Source organism: Camelus dromedarius, chromosome 4, assembly GCF_036321535.1.
Source record: "Camelus dromedarius isolate mCamDro1 chromosome 4, mCamDro1.pat, whole genome shotgun sequence".
NCBI lineage: Eukaryota > Metazoa > Chordata > Mammalia > Artiodactyla > Camelidae > Camelus > Camelus dromedarius.
In genome coordinates, this window is record NC_087439.1 from 80,891,473 (window position 1) to 80,911,681 (window position 20,209).

General features: G+C 53.2%; 1 protein-coding gene across 14 annotated transcripts in view; it reads right to left on the reverse strand.

The window, feature by feature from the left end:
* Positions 1–975: 975 nt before the first annotated feature.
* TNS1 (tensin 1) overlaps positions 976–20,209 on the reverse strand; it is a 174,673-nt gene continuing 155,439 nt past the window's right edge. For all 14 annotated transcript variants that reach the window (XM_064485161.1, XM_031452142.2, XM_064485155.1 and 11 more), the window contains 10 exons: positions 17,333–18,399; positions 14,483–14,569; positions 13,593–13,724; positions 13,101–13,193; positions 12,307–12,384; positions 10,414–10,485; positions 10,003–10,171; positions 9,304–9,372; positions 8,781–8,813; positions 976–5,750 (listed from right to left, as the gene is read on the reverse strand). In XM_064485161.1, the coding sequence (XP_064341231.1) occupies positions 5,606–5,750; positions 8,781–8,813; positions 9,304–9,372; positions 10,003–10,171; positions 10,414–10,485; positions 12,307–12,384; positions 13,101–13,193; positions 13,593–13,724; positions 14,483–14,569; positions 17,333–18,399 (1,945 nt within the window). In that variant the 3' untranslated portion in view covers positions 976–5,605. The remainder of the gene's footprint in view (positions 5,751–8,780; positions 8,814–9,303; positions 9,373–10,002; positions 10,172–10,413; positions 10,486–12,306; positions 12,385–13,100; positions 13,194–13,592; positions 13,725–14,482; positions 14,570–17,332; positions 18,400–20,209) is intronic.

Genomic DNA, 20,209 nt, shown 5'->3' on the forward strand with positions numbered 1-20,209 from the left:
CAACATCCTTTATTTACTGATATGGCAAGTAACACTTTTCACTCACAATACCAAACATTGAGAAGGCTGTCCTTGATACTTGCTGTGCTGGCTGAATGGGGGTCTCGGCATACGTTCACCCAAATCAGCTCATCCGAGCTCAAATCAACTGGGGAACTGCAGCTGTGTCATGAGTAGTTGAGATCTCCCGAGGGACGCTGCACTGTGTTAGGTGTGCCTCACCTCAAACTTCCAGAACTGCAAAGAATTCACCCAGGACCATTGGGCCTGGTGTCCAAGTGAGCTACACACATGCCGTCTGCTGGCCGCCATGGGTTTTTCCTGGCAGCCTCGAATTCCCTGTCCTCTGGTAAACCTCACCCCTTCAGGGACCAGCCACTGCCCCATTCTCAGTCCCCATGATTCAGAAGGCTCCAGAGGTAGTCACGTGACCCAGATCCAGCTAGGGCAGTTGCTTCAGAATTAGTCATACAGCCCAAGCAGTCTCTCAGAGCCAATGAGCATTTGCCCCAGGTCTTTGTTGAAAACAGTGGGAGAAAAAGAGCTCTCATCTTACTGGTAGGATGACAGCCCAGAGCCTCTAGTGGCGTGTTCTGGAGGATCCAGTGGCACCACCCTCAGGATAGAGCTTGCCTAAGAATTAAACCAACTCAGAACCAAATAGCAGAGACAAATCCCTACCACTTGGGCCCCTAGAGCCAGCTCTGCTTGGACTTCTTGGTCACATGTGTCACTAAGTTCCTTCCCCCCCCCCCATAAACCATTTTGAGTTGAGTTTCTCTTCTAGCTAAAAGAATCTGAAAAACCCATCATAATCAGACACAAGACCTGGATGATGGGGAAACCACTGGGGAGGACTTGGGGTGAGTCGTCCACCAGAGGCATCCCTGAAGCCCACCACATATCCGGAGCCTGGGTGAGGTCTCCTTTGCCCACTGACAGAGCCCCTTCCCAAACAACACAGCTAGATAACAGTCCAGATTTTTCTTTCACTTTATCATTTATAAAGCCATACAATGGATTGCAAAGAAACAAAGCAGCTGTACAGGAATGGGAGCATCAGTGTACAATACATTCATGTCCAGGATAAGTAGCATACATCAAGGTTTATACAAGGTGACAGAGGTTATAGGCACGATGATACAAAATAGAAAGTATATTTCCATCTATATAAACACACAGCCAGGGGATCGGGAAGATGCTGGGTTATTCTGTTTTTCCTGCAGAGGGCCTGGGAGGCAGGAGAGAGTGGGGGTGAGGAATTTCTTACATTTTTTCTGAATGACATGTTGGAGAGGAGAGAAATGGGGAAACAGCATGCACGCATAGATGTGCTCTCTCACACACGAACCACACGTGGACACACAGGAGAGTCTCAACCTGTTGAACACTGATTAGAAACAAAAGTGGGCTACTCTACAGTCACCTCATTGCTGGGAAGAGCCCAGGTGTGGGAAAGAAACAGAGATCTTCCAACATTTCAGACATCTGAGGGCAGAGGAGTCCCACCTTCGCCAACACTGAGATCCCCCAAATCGGGGGCCCTACAGGCCTCACCTCCTGATTCCTTTCACCGCTGGGCGATAGTGAACTTGACGTCCCATCGCCCACCACCTCCAACCCAACTCCTAAGTTCCCTAAAGAGACAAGCAAAAATACGCACACACACACCCACACTTGCACACACGCGCGCACACATCCTGTGTTACCACTGGCCAGGGGACTCCAGTCTCGGGATTGCGGGACCTGGACCTGGGTGAAGGGTGGCCCAGGGACTCTGTCCTCAGCCTCTCCAAGGAACCTGAGGGTGGAGAGATGTAGGGGCAGGAGGCAGCAGCCCTTGGGAAGGGCATTGGCCCCCTCAATCCCCCCAGATCCTGAAGCTGGGAAAGACCAAAGGGGAGAAGAGCCAGGAGCCAGGGCTGGTGGACGGACGTTAGGGGAAGGGAGGGCATGGATGCTGCTCCACTGACAGACCATCCACAGTGCCCGGGTGGCGGAAGGAGCCTGCCCAGCCTCTGCTGGGCCCATCCGAGTCAGGCAGAGTGCCCTCCTCGTCTCCCTCCTGGAAGCCCCTTTACTGAGGATCACACCTGTCCCACCTGCTCCCTCCTACGGCCACAAGGCCATCAGGTACCCCCTCCCTTATCCTGCCAGTCGCTGACACACCCAAGGATCCCTAAAAACCCTGCGAGGGGAGAAGGGATCCTGGCAGTCCTGGAGCTTTTGGAGTTGCTGTGGGACAGACTCCAGTGAGGACCTGGGTCACAGGGCCTTTCCGCGATACGTCTGTCCCTGGACACCCGGCTGAATGAGGGGGACAGAAGACCGCAATGGCCGGGCAGGGGCGTTCCACTCACCCCTGGAGCTGGATCAAATGCTCACTTCCTCCCCATTTCCCCTCTGGGGTCACCTCTCCACTGTTCCCATGCCCTGTCTTCCCCTCTGACTCCATCTGGGAAGGGCCATGCAGACCTCACTGGGCCTCCCTCCCTGAATGGGAGGGGTGTCACTCCCCTGACCCCTGCCTTCCAGGCACCAAACAGGCCGGTTACAAGGCTCTGGCTGCCTCCAGGCCTGGCTGCACAGTGAGAGGCAGCCTGGGCCCGGGGCTGGGCCTGAGGCTGCCTGCGCTCCATGTCACTGCATCACAAGCTGACCTTGCCTCCCAGGCTCCTTCTTGCAAGTCCTCCCAGACCCTTTCCTGTCCCCCACTCCCCAGCCCATTTTCACAACCAGACTGCACTCTCCTGGCTGACAAACAGATTCAACAATAAACGACAGCACAAATGGTGGGGAGAAAAGAGGATAGACATTCATACAATAATAACAATAATTAAAAGTGCTTTCTTTGAAAGGAAATCTTTGGCAAGAATATACCGCAGTGCTGTGATGTTTGTGTGTGTGTGTGTGCGTGTGTGTGTGTGCACGTGTGCAGGGTGCACAGGCCTAACCTGTAAGACACGGGGGGACTACGGTGTCTTCCAAGCAATGTCTGACCCAGAGACGGAGCCATGATGGAGACTGGGGTACCCTTCCCCATCATTCCTCTGGACAGGCCGAGCTCTAGGAAACTGACTCCTTCCAGAAGGATGCTGGGGAATGAGTTGATCAGCTTCCCAGCATCTCCTGGGTCCTTCCCAGAGACACGCATGGTCAGGTCTGAGTGGGGTGGGCTGGCCATGCCTGAGAGGTGGGCTGCTGGTGGGCAGTGGGAAAGCACATGTCAAAGGCTGAACCCAGATTTGCACAAAGGGTCCGAAGCTCCACCTGGCCATCCAGACCAGGAGGAGAGAGTCCCCAGACTGTCCAGTGGGAGATTAAGATATTTACAAAGGAACTAGGTGCAAATATTCTCTTCTGTCTGGGAAGAGAGGTGGGCTGGGGGTGGGGAGGGAATGAGAGAGGGGAAATCAGGGTAGTCAAGGCCTCAGAAGGAAGAGCACTTTGAAGGAATCTCAGTCACCAAGAACAAGGCTTCAACCTCTGGGAAGCACAGGGTGGGGTGCTGCTCCCAGCCTTCCTCAGACGCTCTCCTTTCCAACTCCCTGAAACAGAATGTCCGCACAGACACAGCTTCTTGGAAGGAAAATAATACAAGATGCACACATCACCCACGCCCACCACGCACACCCATGTCCCCTGCAGGCTCTCACACCTACCAGGGCAGCTCCCCTCTCATCGCTGGGAGCTGATGGCAGGGCCCTGGCTGGCCAAAGCTAAAGGGGATGGAACACCTGCACCCTCTGCCCACTGAGCCCCAGACAGAGTCTAGGGACGGCCAAGGCCAGGGCAAGGAGAACCCCGATTGCTCCAAGGATAAAGGCCCCTACAGTTCAGGTTTCACTTATCTGTACAGAGAGGGATAGGGGTTGGTTTATGCCAGGGAGGCCATAACGCAGTACGGGAAAATAATAAATACTTCTTGTCAATTTACCTATTCTTTTTTTTAACCTTTTCTTATATTTTATTAGCTTACAGATTCTGTCAGTATGTCTCACATATATATTATATATATTTATATATCAGTACAATGCCTCTCTCTAGAGAGCCCAGAGGCTTAAGAGCTACTTAAGGATGGAGACCTGGTGGATGTTCCATCTGGCTTAGAGACCTTGGGTGGTGGTCAGGGGGTTCCCAATAGCCCAGTTGGACTCTTGGCCCCTTGGCCTAAATGTGAGCCTTTTGCCCTCTGCTCTGCGGCAGCTGGGCTCTGCGGGGAACCCAAGGCAGAAGCGGGGAGAACAAGGCTTTGGTATCGTACGCAGGCCATGTGGTATACAGGCAGCAGCCCCCAAAGCTCTGCCCAGCTCCCCCGGGCAGCCCAGCAAAAGTCAGACCCCAAAGCCTTGCAGAGGGAGCACGAGAACTGTGGGCGTCTCCTGTGGCCTCGCAGAGCAGGGCTTCTGGAAGCAGTTTCCCAGGATGAGCCCCCAACGCAGGGACCCTTCAGGACAAGACAGGGCAGGGCAGAGCAGGAAGGTTCAACCCCCAGCACCCCAAAAGGCATCATGCACGTAAGCCAGTCTGAGAAAGGCGGATCTGGGGCACAAAACCCAAGGAAGGGCTGAGGGCTGGAAGCTGCCCACCCCGATGCTGGACCGCACGCCTTGGGGAAGGTGCCTGGAGCTCAACAGCCACATTTCCTGAGGGATCCTTTCCCCAAGGCTACGGACACACATGTCCGCATCTCCTCAAACCAATGCTCCAGCCTCCTGGTGGAGGCAGATCAAGGCTAACGTTGCAACATGGCCAGCCCCACTCCTGTCGGGGTCTCTGTGAAGAGGTGGGGCTGGTAGCACCCAAGGTCTTTAGAGCAGGTGCAGAGACTGAGAGAGAGTCCATTACCCATCATCCTGCGTGCTCCTGGGGAAGAGGGCTTGTGCCCCCACAGCTGCCCTGTCTCCCCAACTCTACCTTCTTTGGACAGGATACATGTGTGTACAAACACAGGGGACATGGACAAGCACACCTGTTTATAACTCTAGGTGAGAGGCAAACAGATCAGTGTGTGAGGACGTGGGTGTGGCCATATATACACAAACTGTACATCAGAGGCAGAGCAAAGAGACCTTAAGTGCCTCGGGTCTGAGATAATTTCAAAAGCAAAAGTTCTGCCACTGGATGTCCCATGCTGCCTTTTTTTTGGTTTGGTGATCTACCCTAAAGGTGGCCAGAAAAAGATTCTCTTGACATGATTTCTTCTTGCAAAGCAGTTGGGTTAGGGAGAAAGAGCTTTTCCATTTCTCCCCAAAATGTGGGTCCCCAAGGAAGCTGGCTCTGTCTCCCTTGAGCAGCTCCGTCCTCTCAGAGGGTGGAGGGGAAGTTAGGTGGATCTGCTTAGTTTTGGAGGCTCTGGGGGGTTTCACAGTATCCATCTACCTGGGGGAATCCGAGTTCTCCTCCTCCATCTTTTTCTTTCTTTCTTTCTCTCTCCCCCTTCCCACTCAATTCACTTCCCTCTCCCCACGTTACACTTTCTTCTCTCCTTCTCCAAAATTGGCCCAAAGTCCTCCTTCTGGATTCAAGGATGGTCAGGATTCATGGGTCCCCTCCCCACACACCCCACCCCCACTGCCCTGGCCCCGGGGCAAGGGGTGGGAGTTCATCTCTTCTGGCCTGCACTCAGCATGACCTTGGAGACAAAGTTGACGATGGCAGAGGCCGGCTGGTTGGGGTCGAGCTCGGCAAAGAGGTGGCAGGCGTTGTCCGTGGTGCTGCCCTGTTTCCGGGCCACAAAGCCGAAGAGCCTGCAGGGGCAGGAGAGGGGTGACAGGTGTGAGGAGGGAGCACGAGGAACCCCAAGCCTTGGAGAGCTGCCCAGGAGAGCAAGCTCGTCTTCCAGCTGATCTCTCTCCCCCATCCTGCCCCACCCCACTGTGCTCTGGGTATTGACAGTGGAGCACAGGAAAGAACCCTATCTCCTCCACGCCTGGAGATGACAGTGTCACTTGTTCAGGGTCAGCAGAAATTCCCCTTTGGGAGGGGCAGAGGGAGGAGGTGCTGGAGGTGAATGACAAGACTGCACAGTGAGAGGTGGGGATGAGACCAAAAATAAAATGGAACATTCCTAGACCAGCTTCTCTCCGCCTGTCCCAGCCCCACCCTTACCCGACTGTTCTCACACACAACACAAACAAATGAATTAAATGTCCCCTGCCTCTTCAGACACCACAGAAGGTCAAGGAGACCCAAGGACAAGGAACCACCATCCCCCACCACATAGGCACACATTTCTCCTGGGCTCAAAAGAACGGGAGCGGGATGGGACCCCACACCTGCTCCCCCAACCCCCACTCCCCACACCAGGACTGGAGTGACCTAGCATTCTCTCTGTGCAAAACAGAGTTAAAAATATGAGCGGGGAGAACAGAATGTGAGCTCAGGTCCCCTCCCAGCCAGCACGTTGCTAATTAGAGCTAGATGGGGAAATCACGACAGCTGGAGATTCCAATGGAAACCCCTCTCCCAGGACTGGACCTCAACAGCTAAAATTAGCAAAGTTTTGTCTGGCTTGTCACCCTGTGCACTCATGTACACACACATGAATGTGCACACACACACACACGCATGTGCACACACACACACACACACACACACACAGTGGGCTCCCCTCGGCTTTGCTATCCCCAACTATGTTTCAGGGGCTGGGAACAATGAAGCCAGAGGCCTGGGGTAAGGGTCTACCCAAGTAGGGAAGCCTAGGCCTGTGGACCACTCCTCAGAGCCCCCTCTCCAGGCTCCTTTGTGCCATGGAGGGAGATAAGGGCGGAGAGAGGGAGTGGCTCCAAGCTGCCCACATGACAGAGCACCCACCCTGGTGCCGGTGCCAGGTTCTGTCAGGATGGAGAGCTGGCCAACCTCTCAGGCTGAACACTGCCCACCTACCCTCCCCTGATGTTTATTTCAGCTCCATGGTCCCAGGGCCGACTCACAATAGCCCAAGTCCTTCCTCTGCTTGGGGGAGCGGATGCAGGTGAGAAACCTCAGTCCTCAAGGGCAGAGAGGAGCACGAACAAGCACCCCCTTAAATCGGGGGCCTGAGGCATCTCGCTTGCCTCACCACAGTCCAGCCCTGATCTCTCCCGGACGTCTGCCAGGGCGAGTCATCAGCCGGCTCAACACCCAACCTGCTCCCAAATGAGGAGAGGGATTTCCAGGCCTGGGGCCAGCCCGCTTCCTTCCCTGGCCCATCTCCCCCTCCCAGGGCCTGGTGGTGACTAAGGACAAGCTCCTTCCCGCAGGGAGCTCTGGCCTTCCGGCGGGGGACTCGGAGACCCTAATGACCCCGTGAGCCCAGGAAGAGCTGAGGCATGAAAGAAGCAAGCTTTGAGAGGACTGGATGCTGGGGCCTCCTTTCGGTGGGGCTGCTAACTCATTATGTGACCTGGGGCCAGGCAAGGGCCCCCATCCCACAAGCCCCTCTGGACACCCCCAGAGGGAGCATTCGTTGTGCTGAGATTGGTCAGTTCCATTCACCTTGACCACGGTAACCTCACTGGGGCTCCTCCTCGCTCTCCTCCTCCCTGCCTCCACCCTCTCATTTCTTCATTAAATATTTATCAGCCCCTCCCACACAGCAGACACAGTCCTGCCCTCAGGGAGCTTTCAGTCTGTGGTCCCACCTCCCTGTCCCCAAGAAATCAGCTCGCTCCTACCCCCACACCCATTTCGACCTGTTTTTAAGACCTATTTTTAAATATAGGTTCTTTTCCCAAACTCTCCCAACTCTCTCCCTGCCTGGAAGCGCTCTCCTTTGCGACACCACAGATGTGAGCTGTACCCTCCTGACATATCTCATTCAGCAGTGGTTTTATTTATTTATTTGTTTTTTACACAGCAGAAGTTTTCTTTTTCTAAAGCCAATCTTATATGAAGTCTGGATATATAAAGCTGACAGCAGTCCTTATGGCTATAAATGTGTCAATTCAACAGCATAACCATTACCTATTACAGGGTCCATCAGTGAGAAAAAATGGGGCTGTTTGGATGAACCAAAGTAAAAGGTGGAATTATAGATCGCAGTGACAGCCTTATATCAGCTTCATTACCCAGGTTATTCCTATACTATGTTTTGGTTTAACTGAGAAAATCCTGATTCATCCTTATAAATAATTACAAATCATAGCCGGGTTTTCCTCCCTGCGTAACAGCTCAGTGGCAACCTGAGGACCCTAGGGCTCCTTGGAACACCGTTTGAAAACCACTGCTGTTTATACATTTATCTTATTCACTGTGCCAATGTCAGACCTCCTGGGGGCAGAGTCAGCCTCCTGGTTGGTCTGATTCCTTAGGGCTGAGTTCCCTGGAGGCATTTATGAATTGCTGAATGGATGGAAAAATGGACCAGAGGGCCCCAGGGCCATCCCTGGAATTCAGACCTTCCAGACTCCCTCAGTCTGAAGAGGAGATCTAGCCCATCCACGTCAAGAGAGCAAGAAAGGGAACCCAGGGAGCCAGGACTGCAGGAAAGAGCATTTAAACAACCCCTGCCCCACTGCCATCACCTTCAGTAAAACGCAACGATTTCTGTTCACTTCCTCAAACCCCTGATGGTCTGGTCCTGGGAGAGGGCAGGGGACAAGACTGGAGTCTGGGCCTTTGTCAAGTTTTTCTCCAAAGCTGAGTGACCCTTGCTGCCCTTTGCCTACCCCTGGTCCTGGATTCTAAACCTGCTCCCGCACCACCCCCACCACCACCCTACCCCACCACCACCCTACCCCACCACCAAGCAAGGGGCACAAAGAGCAGCCAGTGGGGCAGGGGACAAGCACACTTACTTAGCAGGGGCACCTCCCTCCGTCTTCATCCACCTGCAGAAAGAAAGACAGCACAGTGTGAACCACCCCGCCTTCTCCCTTAGAGCCCAGCCCTGGGCAGGCCCAGGCCCCCTGGGAAGGCAGAGCCCCTGTTCCGGGGAAGGGAGCCTCCAAAGATCACGTAGCAGGGCATTCATAGTGAAGAGAACACGGCGGCCTGCCGCACAAGGAGCCTTCCCCAACGTGGAGGGAGAATCAGATTTGGGCTCAGTGACACAGCAGATGGGGTGGAAGCAGGCGCATGATCCCTGGGAGGCGCTTCAAATTTGTGATAGAAAAACTCAAAAAGATGCCCTGCACAGTGACTCACAGTCCCAAAGACACAGGTAGATCTTCAAATTGATCCAATAATGCACACACGCATGTGCACACATGTATGCACACACAAGCACACGTGCATATGCACACACGTACATGAGTGCACACACACAGACTCCAGTGTTCTAGTGATGGCTGGGAGGGCAGGTGTCTACAAGAGACTTACTTTCTCTCCTGCGGATCCAGGTCACAGAAGGTGACGGTGTTGAGGGGGTAGTGTCGTCTGAAGAAGAGTCTGTGGCGCACACATCAGAGAAACAGAGAGTTAAGCGCTGAAGTGACTGCTCTCCCCACCCTCCATCTGTGGCTGTCACAGGTTGACACAGCCTCTCCCTTATGAGCATGATGGCCGGGGCTGCTCACATTGGGGACATAAAGCAACACATAGGGACAGAGGGACGTGTCATAGAAACATATCCCAAATGCTAGAGGCTAGGAAAAGAAGGAAGAAACTGGCACTGAGGAATGAGAAATGGGGGAGACACTGGAGGAGGAAGAAAAGGGGCTGGGGAGAGAGCATGAGACAAGGGGCTCCACTCTAGAGAGCAGGTGCTTTTATCAGATGCATTTACAGCTGTCTAACCTATTCAGGCGTATTTGTAGAAGGAAGGAAGGATGGATGGATGGATGGATAGATAGGGGGTGACATAAATGAGTGAAGGAATAAATAAGTGGGAGAGGATAAATGGGGGATGAATAGATGCAGGAATGGATGGATCAATTGGTGAGTGCGTGAGCAAGTGGGTGAGTGGATAGGTGGGTGGATGGATAGATGGATGCAGTGAATGAATCAGTTGGTAAGTGGGTGCGTACGTGGATGGGCAGATGGGTCACAGGAACACCGAAGCAAGCAGAAGAGTCTTACTTTCTCTGGTTGTCGGTCAGTGTAATTCCCTGGGCAGAAACTTTGAAGTGAACGATGGTGGCTGCTGGTGTGGGGTCAGCAGCCAGTGTCTCAGAAGTGGCTTTGGAGATGGCCTGTGGCCCAGTGAGGGACTCCATGTCCACAGAGTTGACGAAGAGCACATTGCAGGCTGGAAGAAACCCACCCAAAAAGGAGTCATGGGGGTTGAAATGGGTGGGCACCACTCCCTAAAGGGAGAAGCTAGCAGATGAATTTCAGGCCAGTCTTAGGCCAAGGCATGTGCACACAGAAATGTGGTCTGCCCAGGGAGATCTGGGTCTGGGAAAGACATCCAGCCCGCACCTGCAGGAGGGTACGGGGCAGAGGGGAAGAAAGGCCTGGGCAGGGATCCCATCTGGGGTGGCCACTCACCTGCCCCTTGCTTCAGCAGGTCGCTGGTTGAGTTGGCAGGGCCCGAGCTATCCTTCGATTCATCTGTGGGGTCTGAAACAAACATTTAATTCAGCTGGTAATTAAAACTCCAGAGCTGGAAAGAAACACAAGTTTGGCTGGGCCTCGGGCTAGTTTTGCAAATACTTTGTGCAACAGATACTGCCTTTCCTAACAGGCCCTGGCAGATGGCACGTGTGTCCAGTTTAAACATCCAGTCATTAAGTATTCAGTGCACTGGTCGGGAGCTCTGGAGTCCAACAGGGTGGGGTTCATATGGCCACCCAGGCACTTACCAAGTATCTACAAGACGGAGGTGATGGTGAGAGTACCCGCTTCATTGGGTTTTTGAGATGTTCCAGGTACAGTGTCAGCGCAGTGGCTGGCATACAGCAAGCATTCAAGCGGCAAGTTGTTTTGTACTGACGTGTCTTTGTACAGATCAATAAATGCCCTAATTCATTAAACCACAACGCGGCACAACTACAATTTCTATATTAATAAGAATTGAGTGTTGTTTATACCAGCGTTTCTCAGACTTTGGTGTGCAGGCTTGTTAAAACACAGATTGCTGGGCCCCACCCCAGAGGTTCGGATTAGGTGGGGCTTGAGAATATTCGCAATTTTAACAAGTTCCCAGGGGAGCTGATGCTGCTGGTCTGGGGACCACACTTTGAGAACAAGTGATTTGTACAGTGTAAACGATCAAGCAGTTTCATAATTGTTGAATTACTTTGGTAAATTCCTTAGAAATGTAATTTTAATAGTGCCTAAATCCTGCAGTTAACAGTGCTATTTAAATAGTATTTGAACTTTTAAACTAATAAGAGTGGTCAATTATCATTAATAATTCAACAAATTGAATTGGATACATAGAAACTGCCAAATAATATTGGAGGTTTTATGTGTGGACATAACCCCAGGAGCTCCAAGACAGACTGAAAGCAAGTCCCAGACACACTTCTGAATACCCTATTCTTGAACAGAGAGCACTGGTAGATGGCACCCCATTTCCCTGTTCCTAGACCTCAAGTTCAGGGCCAGGCATATTCCCCTCCCCTCGTGTGGGCCCCGTGGACCTGGAGCTGTGTGATGGAAGCCCGTGCTGGGAGGAGTTTGGGGTGTCTATCTGCCATCCTCCAAAGCTGGACACCTCTTTAAGAGAAACTAAAATCTCCTTGTCCAGCCCCGGAGTCTCACTCAAATTCTCGCCTTCTATGTCCTGAGGCTCTTGGGTTCCATGCATACTTCCCACAATCAAAAGAGGGCTTGCTCCTACCATCAGCTCAGTATCCGCTTGTCCAGGGAACATTCTCTGCCATGCAGACTAGAAGCTCCAGGGACCCCTTAGGCTTCCTGTTTCCTTCCCACACCACGCGGAGCCCAGCCACCTCTTCCTCTAAGACAGCCCTCGATTGTGCTTGCTCCTCTCCACGCAGAACCCCCCACACACCTGGATGCCCCATGACCTACATTTGCCCCACCTCCCCCTTCCCTCTGCCCTGCCCACCGACGCTCATCTCATCCTCTGGGCATGGGCCTCCCCAGGACTGTCTCCTGCTTCAAGTGCCTCCCCTGAGGTGAAGCTTAATTCTGAGGATGCAAGTACGAATTCTTAAAGCCTCCAGAGAATTTTCCAGAACAATCTGGCAAGTCAATTAAGTATATTTCTAGAGTTAAGCTTTTTAATGAACTTTCCCTTCTTTTTTATTAGAAAAAAATAAAGAAGAGAGTGGTTTTGAGTTTCCCCAGCTTGGCCAAATAACCCATTTCTTCCAACCTTGGCCCATGTTCTGGAGCAGCTGGCTGGGCCAAGACAAGAAGGAGGCCAGCACAAGGGTGTGGCTTGGAGGGCAAGGAGTCTCAGGTTCCTACCTCGGTTTGGAATGACCAGCTTGCAGGGCAGAGCCAAAGGGATGATGGAGTGCTGGTAGACCAGGGCAGACAGAGATCCTGCAGGGAGGAGACAGCCCGTCAGCCACAGCATTACTGAGAGCCAGCCAGGGGCACAGAGGAAGCCCACCCAACCCCCCATGACTGTCTATAATCTTCAGCTTCTCTATTTCTTCTCCCTCAACCCACCCACAAAGCTGAAAATCCACTCCCTCTTTGTTAGCAAGATTCAAGGGGGAAGATTCTAAAGGCTCACTTTTGCAGACAGAAAGTTACCGCATAACTTTCCTTTATAGGAAGTTACTCCCGATGTCTCTCCTAAGTCCCTCCAGCTGCCAGGGCTGCTCTCAGGAGTGTGCGGCAGAAGTGTCAGCAGATGGTAGGATCAAATCCCTGCTCAGCAACATATTAGCTATGTGTCCTTGGGTGTGTCTAACTCCTAGGAACCTCAGTTTCCTCATGTGTAAAGTGGGACGACACCTACCATGCAGGATGGTTGAGACCAGGAGTGATACAAGGTACCTGGATGTGACTTTCACATAGTAAGTGGTGGGTAAAGGCAGATGTTATAGTTGTGACTCCAATGAGAATGACAGAAGTCTCCGCGGGGAGGACAAATACAGAACGGGTTTGGCAGAGTGAAGGAGCCACAGCGCAGAGGAAGGGAGTCAGTATTCACTTCTCTGCTGCGTCTGTGACAAGGGTGCTGGGCAGAAGCTGTGGCGGGGAACCTGGGACAGGCCTGAGACTGGGAGGCAGAGGAGGGGACAGCTCACCGAAGTTTGGCTCGTTAGGACACCCCTTGAGCTTGACTCCTCTGGGGCCCGTCTCTATCAGGAAATGCCTCACGAGCTCATGGGTCATGTCTCCTGGGACGAAGAGAAAGAAACGCAGATTGGTCACTCCTCGTGGCACCCTCCCACCACCTCCCCACACCACTTCTGACTTCTCCAGCGTGCAGGGCTCTAATGGAGAGAGGGTCACAGCAGTAGCATGGCCAGAGCCCTGGAGTGGAGAGACCACCACTGCTATCCCAGCCCTTGAGAAAACTCAATCACAGGGTGCTAATAATCTTGCTTCCCTGTTCTCTGACACCACTCATCACCAAGCCCAAGACCCACTCTTCTCAAGAGTCTGATTGGCAGGGACTGGCTTCAGAGAGAATTAGAAGCTGACAGCCCCCTCCCCTAGCCCTTCCGGCAGCTCAGGCTCTAACAAGAACGTAGGAGCCACCTAGGCTGAGGCCCTGCTGGAGGAGCTGGTGTCACCTTTTTTATTCTGCTGCATGATGGTCGGAGGGGGCGAAGACACCTTCATGGCCAGCCCATAGGCTCCTCGGAAGGAGTGGCTGTCACGGATGATGAAAGCCCCTGGCTCCTGGTCCTTAAGGAGGGCGATGGCTGCATCAGGAGGAGAGAAGAGGAAATGAAAAATTGATGCACTGGCTTTGCTTAAGTCTCATCGGGCCACGAATCTCATTCCCTCGGGTGAGTAGAGATTAAAGTTCAAGTGCAAACACTCTGAGGGGTCCTCCTATACTAGAGTCAGCAAAGTTTCCTGTCAAGGGCCAGACAGTATTTCAGGCTTTGCAGGCTAGGCAGGCAGTGTCGGCTGCAACTACTCAGTGCTGCCATCACAGCCCGAAAGCAGCCCAGACACACATAAACAGATACGGCTGTGTTCCAATAAAACTGTATTTACGAAAACAGGCGGCAGTCTGGATCCGACCCGTGGGTGGCAGTCACCCTGCGCGACAGCCACATAGCACTTTCTTTAGGGGCCAAGGCCTCACATCTCCACCCCCACAATCCCGACTATGTTTTTTTCTGTAAAATGTGCAAAAATCTCCCACATCATGCAGATGAAGAGTTAAAGTTTCATATCATCTCTGCCAACCTTTGATTTTGCCCTGGAAAACCAAGACTTTGCTGTTTTTAAGGAGCCTTCGGAGGAGCAGCTACAACCATTGCTCCTGTTCCGCGCCACTTCACAGTGGGGAGGTGCTTCTTACTGTCTAAGCTTGGTCCCAGCCCCTCTCTGGGACCACCACCTACTGCAAAGAGGAGTAAGTCTGTTCCTTGCCCAGAAAGGACACAGTGGGCAGCAGCCAGCTGTGACCGGATGGACCCTGGGGCGTTCAGCGCCGCCCAGCACTCACCCTGCTCTCTGGAGATCTCAGGCTTGTACCAATACTTGGAGGTGTCCTGGACGAACTTCACTTTAGCCCGCGTCTCAGGGCTGTTGTCTAAAAGAGAAGGAGAGGAAAAGAAAGGGTTGTGGGTTGAATTGTGTCCTCCAGGAAGGTACGTTGGAGCTCTAACCCCAGTACCTGTGAACGGAACCTTACTTGAAATAGGGTCTTTGCAGATGTAACTGAGTTAAGAAGAGGTCATGCTGGATTAGAATGGACCCCAATCCAATATGAACGGTGTCCTTACCAGAAGAGGGAAGGGGACAGGAAGACACATGGGGAGAGCATCACATGAAGATGGAGATGGAGGCAGAGACTGGGGAGATGTGTCTACAAGCCAAGGGATCCCAAGACCGCCAGCAGCCACAAGAAACTAATAGAAAGGCCTGGAGCAGAGTCTCCCACAGAGACTCCAGAAGGAATCAACCCTGCCAACACCTTGATTTCGGACTTCTGGCCCCCGCTACTGTGAGAGAATAAATTCCTGTTGCCTTAGGCCACCGAGTCTGTGGGACTTTGTTATGGCTGTTTAAGAAACTAACACAGAAGGTTAGTCTCCTCAGATATCATCAGAACATTGCTGGAAGGGTCCTCAAGCTGCTTTCTCATCCTCTCCCCGTCTCCTGCCAACCATCGTGGGTCACGGAGCTGCCCTCCTGTCGAAGAGCCTGAACAGCATTTTCACCAAGCCAGCCCTACTCCATTCCTCCTCCCCTCCTCTAGAAGATTCAGGCTAACCCTTCTGGAAGCTTCTCTCCCTCAGGCTAAGACACCCCCTGGCCTTCCAGTCTCTTTCCCAACAGGCTCAACTTCCCAGCTCTATCATAACAACCTCAAGGATGACAGCAAAAAGATACATTCCTGTCACTTCTCCCCAACCCCCTCCTCGCTTCCCATATGGAAAGCACGGGCTCAGCCTCATGCAGAGCAGCAAAAAGATCACTCCTGCCCTGCCTGGGACAAACTGGGGAAGAGTTGGCCTGGAATTAAGAGGCCATCTACTGTGTGTCACATAACCCACTTCCCAGGCAGACACCCTGGCCCCAGACCCTCCACAGGCTAGGGATGCTTTCATAGAACAGTAGGTTCTGGAGGAGCATCGTAACCAACCACTTAACTTTGCATGTGAAGAGTGTGAGGTTCAGAGAAGGGGAGCGACTTGCCCAAGTCACACAGATGGTCCATAGAAAGGCTTTTGTAAAACCTTCCCAGGTAAGAAGACACAGCAGCCAGTTCAGTGCCAGCTACACTGTATCTTCCTGGGTACTAGGACATGTGGTTCTCACTCTACAACCTCTTCATCTTTTGGCACCAAGGGAAACAAAAAGGAGGATGGGGGAAGAGGGAAAAAAAGGAGTAACCCAATTCTACATGCTTCCTTTCTTCAGAGAGAGTCTGGAGCAGGGGAGTCTATGCTGTTCAGGGCACAGACAAGAGACACGGGTTGGGCTGTGTGTCCAGTGCTTAGTCAATTTCAAATTGTCCTTTACACTCTGCTCCACTTCTGGGATCGGTCTCTGGAGGACAGAAGGGGCCTAGGTCAGCTCCTTTCCCTGGCAGCTGTGCAATGAGCAGGGCCTCTGTGCTAGGCAGCTGGGCCATACAACTGTGCAAGCTGCCTCTCTCTCTGCTCTGAAGCCCCAGGCCCCATGGCTGCTGAGGTCTGTCTAATGAGCTGTCAGAGGCGGCTGCAGCCCTGTGTGCCTTCCTGTGTTGACTCCCATGGCTATTTTAAGCAAGGAAGGTGGTGGGAAACAGGAAATGTCCCAAGTACTAGAAGTTTTGCATCCTCCAAGAACTGGGGCTGGGAACCAGATGTCTCTGGTGGACAGCAGGAAGCAGGGGTGTGCAGAATCACTGTAGGTGCCCCTGGCTTGGCAGGCTCAGGGCAGGACCTGGGAATGGCACACGGAGAATCTGGGCAGCTGGGGCCCATCCCAGGCTGCCTGCCATATTCTAAATCTTCCTCGAATGCCGCAGGCCCCAGGGCCACTCTGCACAGTCAGGTTTGAGGTCTAGCTGAGAAGCTGCAGATCAGCTGAAGCCTTGACCTTTTTGTTCAGATAATGAGCCCTCTACGTGGAAGCAAAATGTGCCCAGTTCCGGTGATAGAGAAGAATTCAGTGTGCAAACCGGCATGAGCTTCAGGGAAGCCAGGTTGGTAGAAACTAGACTCCAGTAAAAATGCCCAAACCTCGGCCTTGTCCCATATGGCATCTGGCCATATTATTAGTGATGTGTGCTAAGTGGGGATCGACAGGTAGAAGCAGAGTGCTGTGGGCTGACAAAAGGGACGGGGGTCCAGGCTTGGAAGGCCCATTTTCAAGGTTGTGCTAAATCACAGTTACCCTTGAGATACGCAAACACAAGACAACTCGGATCATGCTTTAAGAGCAGAGGCTTTAGAGCGATAAGGGTCTGGATGGGAAACCATTTATTAACTGTGAGACCCTGGACAAATGACTGAGCCTCTCCAAGCCTCAGTTTGTGCACGTGTAAAATGGAAGTAATAATACCCACTTTGCCAAGTGGCACAGCAAGTGGTAGTGACTATGGTGACGGTGATGATAATCATAACAGCAATGCCAACACCATCCACATCCTCATCACTGCCCCCTCAGCTATCATGACCACAGCACATCTGCTTTGAGGACCGCTCCAACTCCCATTATACAGATGAGGAAACTGAGGCCCAGAAGTCAGTGATCCACCCAAGATTGTCTGCCAAGGAGATGTCAGGACAGAGACTGGGACAGATATCCTAACTGGTGGACTTAATCTGCCAGCAGGAGAGATGGACGTGGAGGGAGGGCGTACCTGGCATGGAGTACTTGGAGAAGTCAGGCAGAGTGTGGGAGAAGGAGACGCTGCTGCCCCCACTGGGACTGGACATGCCGCTGGCAACAGGCGAGGAGGACACCTTCCCGTTGATGGTGGCATAGTTGGGGAGGCTGCCTGCTCGGTCTCCCATGGACATCCTCCGCTTCTCTGGCAAGGCTGGTGTCGGGCTCCCCTGTCGGAAGGCTGCTGAATCCGGTGAGGGAGAGGCGGCGGGGCTGCTCAGGCCCGGGTAGTAGGCAGGAGACACCGGGAAGGAGGGTGTGGAAGGAGCCTGATAGCCCGAGGCGCTGCTCTGCCGGGACAGCGTGGGTCTCCGATCCTCAGGCGTGGAGTAGCCACCATAGGCCACGTGCCGGTCTAAGCTGGGGCTGCCAGGAACCACAGATCCAGACCCTCCCAGGTGACGGCCCAGGCCGGGGCTTCCTGGGCTAGCCATTGCATTGCCATGGAGACTGGAGGCCAGGTTGCCTTGGTGGGCCCCAGGGTGTCGGCCCAGGCTGGGGCTCCCTGGAGTGGTGGCCACACTGCCGTGGAGGCCTAAAACCTGGTGAGCCCCAGGGTGCCGGCCTAGGCTCGGGCTTCCTGGAGTGGTCGCTGCACTGCTCTGGGGGCTGGAGACCATGTTACCATGGAAACCAGTTCCTGGTGGACCCATCACTTGGCGGTGGCTCATACTGGGACTGCTGGGTGCAGCCATGCTGGGGTTCACAGCCCGGCGGCCAAAGCCAGGACTAGGGGGAGTGTTGGTGCCCACTGTCCTGTGCCGTGCCTGAGGGCTCCCGGGCACTGTGTGGACACCGGCCACGCTGAACTGAGACCGGGCCTGGCTTTCCGGGGAGCTGAACTGCTGAAGTGAGTAGTCGGGGCTGCTGTAGCTGCTGCCCACAGTCGGGAGAGGAGAAGAGCTCTGGTAGCTTCTCTGAGCCGAAGGGCTGGGCTGGCCCAGGCTGCCGGAGCGGAAGCCAGAATCCAGCAGAGGCTGGGTGGGTGTCCGCGGGCCCTGGTCACTGCTCTCCCCGGATGGGAAACTCCCTACTGAAGTGCTAGAGAGAGGTGGGGCAGGTCGAGATGTCAGCAGATGGCATTTAAAGAAGGACAGGCTTTCAGTGAACCTCAGCCTTCCCTTCAACCATTAATAACGACAATAAAAGCTTCCCTCATATGGGAAGTTGGAAAGTAGGGGCTTTTATACATCATCCTAAAAACCATCAGAAGATGAAACTGAGGCTCAGAGAGGTTAAGCAATTGGCTCACAACCACACAGCTCATAAAAATAACAGGATTTCAACTCAGCTGTGATTCCAAAGCCCATGTATTCCCAAGCACCACCCTGACTGCTCAACCACATCAAAGAAGACCTCTCCTATTGAAACTGAAGGTGACTGTCCTATTGACCTCTCCAGCTTCATAGAAACTGAACACTGGAGAGGCGGGTCAAGCCACCTGGATCCTGTTCCTACTGGAAGTAGCCCCACCTTGACTCAGTGTTCCCAGGTGTGCTATGGGCATCTTTAAACATTGAGAGTGCTGTAATTTGGCTTTCATTCCTGGGTAGCTCCAAAAAGCAAAGACAAGGAAGTCTCATAGAAGGAGATTTCAGTTCATTATAAGGCCTGCTTTCCAGCCGTTGGATCTGACCACTAATGGATCAGGCTGCCTAAATGGTAATGAGACTCTCATCATTAGGAGCATTTAAGCAGAGGCTAACAAATCTCTTGACCTGAATGCTGTGAAGGAAATTTCCTCCATTGGGAGGTTATATTAGATGAGCTCAGGCACTGCTCTCAATTCTAAGACTAATAAAATTCAGTTCAGAGGGCACTGTACCTGGGGGAATAGACACAACCAAAGGTTCTGCAGTGAGGTTAAGTACCAGACCATGTGGCCGTCCACACAATGGCCTCTGAGTTGGGAAACCTGCATTCTGCATATTAAAGTTTTCCCACATGAAAAATGAGGGAGATTGGTTAAGTGACCCTGATTCCTTCCAGAGCCAAACTGCTATTCCTTGATAACATGGAAGGAGAGACAGAGGTTGACAGGGACTTTGCATAAGCAGCAGCTATAGGGAGGTAGCAGGCAGGCTCTGACCAGGAGCCATTGGGGCTGGGGGCGGGGCGGGGGTCCTTACATAAGACTACGGGACAAAGCCTGGAGCTGCAGACTGGAAGGCCGGAGTCTGGAAGCTGGCTGGTCCCACCCTGGGCTGGGTCGGATAAGCTCAGGTCCCCTGGGTGATGTGAGGTGGGAGGGCCAGGCAAGAGCCAAGGGCAGGGAGGAGGTCAAGGGCCAGGCCAGGACAAAGTCTACCTCGCATTCCAGAAGGGGCCCGAGTGGAACACCACTTCAGTATAGAATAACCTGGGTTCTGAGGAATGGGAGGACGTCAGGCTGAGCCAGGGTTTGGAGGTGCTAGGGACACAGAAATGAAGTTCCAAATAATTAATCCTGGAGGAGAAACGCTAGCTTCCTGAGTCCTACTGCAGGAGGAATTTGAGTGAGAAACAGTGAAGACTTCCTAATATCAGGACTGCCTGAACAGCAGCATGGGTGGCTAGACAGGCGAGGAAAATCTTCTTTTCTCTAAAAGATGAATGTAGCTTCTGCCCAGAGCCAGACCTTTTCAAAAATGGAGCCGTCAAGAGGCTGAGGAGGGGCAAGGTGGACTGGGGGTGCATGCGTGGCTCAAGGTTTCAGAACTCTCAGACTCTAGAAGAAAACTGCTTCTGTTCACCCACCTCGTCCTCCACCCCCGACCTGGGAGCACGCGCGTTGCCCTGGGCCAGTGCGGGTACACGCACACTCGGCTCACCCCTGCCTGGGGAAGTGTGACGAAGAGGCTGGACAGGGATC